A 3,603-nucleotide genomic window follows, 5' to 3' on the forward strand; every position below is an offset into this window, starting at 1 on the left:
CTGGCTTGGGGGGTCTGCGGGGCGCTCGCGGGGTGCTGGTTCAGGGAGGGAGGGAGCGCTGTGCTCAGCTGCGACCTGCCTGCTCTGTCCCGCAGGCTGCACCCAGAGGGGGAAGGTGGGCTCTGAACCGGGGGTCCCCTTCCATGAGAGACCATCTGCTGCTCAAGCATCCTGGCTTGGAGGAGGTGGTTGGGGAGCTAAAGTGGGCTCAGCACCCTGGGGACCTTGGGCTGCATCTGTGGGGAGCTCTATTCCCCTGTGCCCCGCTTTGCAGCCTTGTGGAGTAGGGCCAGCCCCTGGGCTAGCCTGGGCCAGCTATCCTGGAGGTGTCGTTGCCCACTGCATCCCCAACTGGGACGCAGAGCCAAGCAGCAGCACACTGGCTGCTTGAGGCACAACGCAGGGTCTCTGCCGCATTATGACGAGCCTCTTCTACCTTTTAGTTGCCGCAATGCTGGAGAGTGAGCCCATACAGGGCTTATCCTCCTCCTGCCCTCCTGGCCACCGTCGGTCCTCGTCAGCCCCTGCACACACGCTGCCCGAGCTGCTGCAGCAGCTGGGCTCCTTCCGTGCAGCACTGGACCGCCATGGGCTGGCCCCCAGTGTGGGGCACCAGGCCCTGCGCCAGCTCCTCTTCCTCGTCAGTGGCACCACCCTCAACTACCTGCTGCTGAGAAAGGACACGTGCTCCTGGAGCCGTGGCATCCAGCTCAGGTCAGTCCCATGCGGGATGGGTGTACCTGGGGGAGCTGGGGCACACCCCGTGCCTCCCCCTGACCTGGTCTCTCTGGCAGGTACAACATCAGCCAGCTGGAGCAGTGGCTGCGGGCAGAGGGGCTGCAGCAGAGCGGAGCCCGCGAGGTGCTGGAGCCCCTGGTCCAGGCTGCCCAGCTGCTGCAGGTGAAGAAGGTGACGGAGGAGGACGCTGGAGCTCTCTGCAGCCTGTGCACAGTGCTGTCACCCCAGCAGGTACCGGCAGGGTTGGGGCTCGCTGCCTGCTGGCCACTCATCCTATCCTGGGGGTCCTTGGCCTGCCTGGGCGCACCAGGGATGCACTGGGGTGGGGACCACCCCATAGCCAGAAGTGTCTGGATGTGCCCAGCCCTTCCCTGTTCATGATCCCCACCATCTCCTCCAGGTTGTGAAGATCCTCCGGGCTTACACCCCGGCTGTCGGGCTGGAGGAGCGTATCAGCCCCAGCTTCATCAGCAGTGTTGAGGTAAGCAGGACCTGGGGTCCAGTGCTGTGGGGGCATCTGTCCCATGTGGGCCCCCTCACTGGGGCAGCCCCTAGATGATGAACACTGTGTCTCTGCAGAAGCAGCTGCAGGACCAGTATGGAGAGGGACCCAGCCAGCTCCTGGTGGACACCAGCCACCTCTTCCCTGTACACCTGCCCTTCACTGCCTCCCCCCTCCACCTGGATGAGCTCCGCATCCCTGATGCCCTCAACCTGGCCTTCCTTGTCCACCTCTGAGCCCAGGTCTGGCCCTGGGCCAGTGGCCCAGTGAGGGGTGTCCGGACACCCTGAGGTGTGGGAAGGCCATGAAGACTGGGGCTGCAGCACTTTTTATGGGTATTGTTCTTCTGGGAAGCTGTTTATTTATTGAAACTGAGGTGCCTTGTTTGTAGCACAGCCAGGGCCCGTGGCAGTCCTGCGCTGGGGGTTTTGGCCACTTTTTAATCCTTTGAAGCTAATAAAAGTCTTTGCAGATAACTTCTGAAGTCTGAGGCTGTCTGGAATGGGTGCACTGTTTGCAGAGTGGTGTGAGGGAGCCTGAGGACCATCACTGAGGCATTCTTGGTGCTTTTCATGAATTATGGAATGGTTTGGGTTAGAGATGACCTTTAAAGATCATCTAGTTCCTTCCTTTTGCAGGGGGCTGGGACATCTTTCACTAGGTAATGTTGTTCAAAGCCCCATCCAACCTGACTTTGAATGCTTCCAGTGATGGTGTTCCACAAGTTCACTGGGCAACCTGTTCCTGAGTCTCAACACCTTCATTGTAAGACACTTCTTCCTTAACTCCAACCTAAACCTGCCCTCTTCCAGTTTGTTCCAGAAGGGCAGCTGGGCCCACAGAGGTCCCTGAGGCTCTTTGGAGGGTAGCAGGGTCCTACACAGGCTCTGGCAAAGCACTGGTGAGTTATTCCACAGGCAATTAGGAGAAAACTCTGGGTGGCTAGCCCCTTGTCCTTATGCTGAAACTATGCCAAGTCAGGTGTAGCAACAAGTAGATGTGCAGGTGCCCAAGCGGAGCTAGAATTCATAGTCCCTAAAGAAGGGGTGGCCAACAGACTTGGAACAGCGTTATCTGCTTTCTGTGAAGACACATGAGGATTTATTTTGAATTATTTAGCTTAGCTGATTACTTAAAGACTTTAAGACCCTTTAGCGTGGTAGGGTTAGGAGTGTTGGCCTGAGTAATGTCACCAACAAGGGCATTTCTAGAAGGGAAGTTTGGTGCAGTTAATAATGGTTGGGCCTCCTCTTGAGAAGCATAAATGATGTGCTAGCCCTGGTATCTATCTACTGTCACCTTCCTTGCCTGACCATAACCACACGCCTGTCCATAATCTACAGGAAAGTAGATTTCTGAGTTTGTCTGCTACTGATGACTCCTTCCAAATTCCCAATTTACTCTGCTTTGACAAAAAGACGCAAAGTGATAATCAGAGAGGTGTGTTCAAAAGGAGTCATGTTAGCAACATCATCTTGTCAGATTTCAGGTGTAAATAATTGTGTGCTCTTCCCTGAAATATCTATGCAGTTCCAGTCAGACCCTGTCTCACAGCATCCTGTCTTAAGATCTGAGGATTTGCAGTATCTCCTGAAGACAGCCTCTGCATTTTTTCCTAAACAGGATTTATTTGAGGAGTAGGTGAACTAATACCATGGATATGCGGTGTCCTGGTCTTGAATTATACGGGCTTTGGCATCCTTAGGATCGAGAGGTGCATGAAGAAGGTGGTAGCATGAGGTGTCGTGAGAGTCATGACTCAGAGTGACTTGAACTTAAACGTAAGAATCCAGCTATTTTCCACGCTATAACTGAGGTGAGATTTGTTGGTGGGAAGATGGACTCGTAGGGCTGCGGTCCCCAGCAGCTCTGTCCAACACCGAGTGCCACATCGCGCAGGAGCATCCACCTCACCATCACCGACCCTGGTGCGCACCCAGCTGTACAGTTCTCCGCATTCAGTTATGTCTGGAGCGGGATTACACACCGAGCTGGGTGTGCAGGGACTTTGGTTTTCCACGCGAGGGTGCTGTCCACATTGGCAAAGGCCAATTCAGGTTTCCAGTAGAGCACATGATAACCCAGCAAGGCACCAGCGAGATCAGAGCCAAACTGGCCATCAGGCCCAGTCAGAGCTTTATTTGGACTCGTCGAACAGGATTTCGGAGGGTGACTCGTCTATAGGCTATAACTAGAGGACTTGTTTGACAGCTGAACACAATATTGTCCTGCTCACAGTGGGCAGCTGGTGGATAAATGATCACACTTGAGAAAAATCTGGTTTTCTTACTCATAAATATACTGTAATATCATAGAATATAAACACTATACATGTAGTACATAAACACTAATGCATCAGGGGT

General features: G+C 54.4%; 1 protein-coding gene across 1 annotated transcript in view; it reads left to right on the forward strand.

The window, feature by feature from the left end:
• LOC104620524 (unconventional myosin-Va-like) overlaps positions 1-1,476 on the forward strand; it is a gene marked incomplete at its 5' end in the record, with an annotated part of 7,263 nt that extends 5,787 nt beyond the window's left edge. Inside the window, 4 exons of the mRNA XM_010286772.1 lie at positions 444-714; positions 795-969; positions 1,139-1,219; positions 1,318-1,476. Of these exons, the coding sequence (XP_010285074.1) occupies positions 444-714; positions 795-969; positions 1,139-1,219; positions 1,318-1,476 (686 nt within the window). The remainder of the gene's footprint in view (positions 1-443; positions 715-794; positions 970-1,138; positions 1,220-1,317) is intronic.
• Positions 1,477-3,603: the final 2,127 nt, after the last annotated feature.

Source organism: Phaethon lepturus, unplaced genomic scaffold, assembly GCF_000687285.1.
Source record: "Phaethon lepturus isolate BGI_N335 unplaced genomic scaffold, ASM68728v1 scaffold11295, whole genome shotgun sequence".
Lineage (NCBI taxonomy): Eukaryota > Metazoa > Chordata > Aves > Phaethontiformes > Phaethontidae > Phaethon > Phaethon lepturus.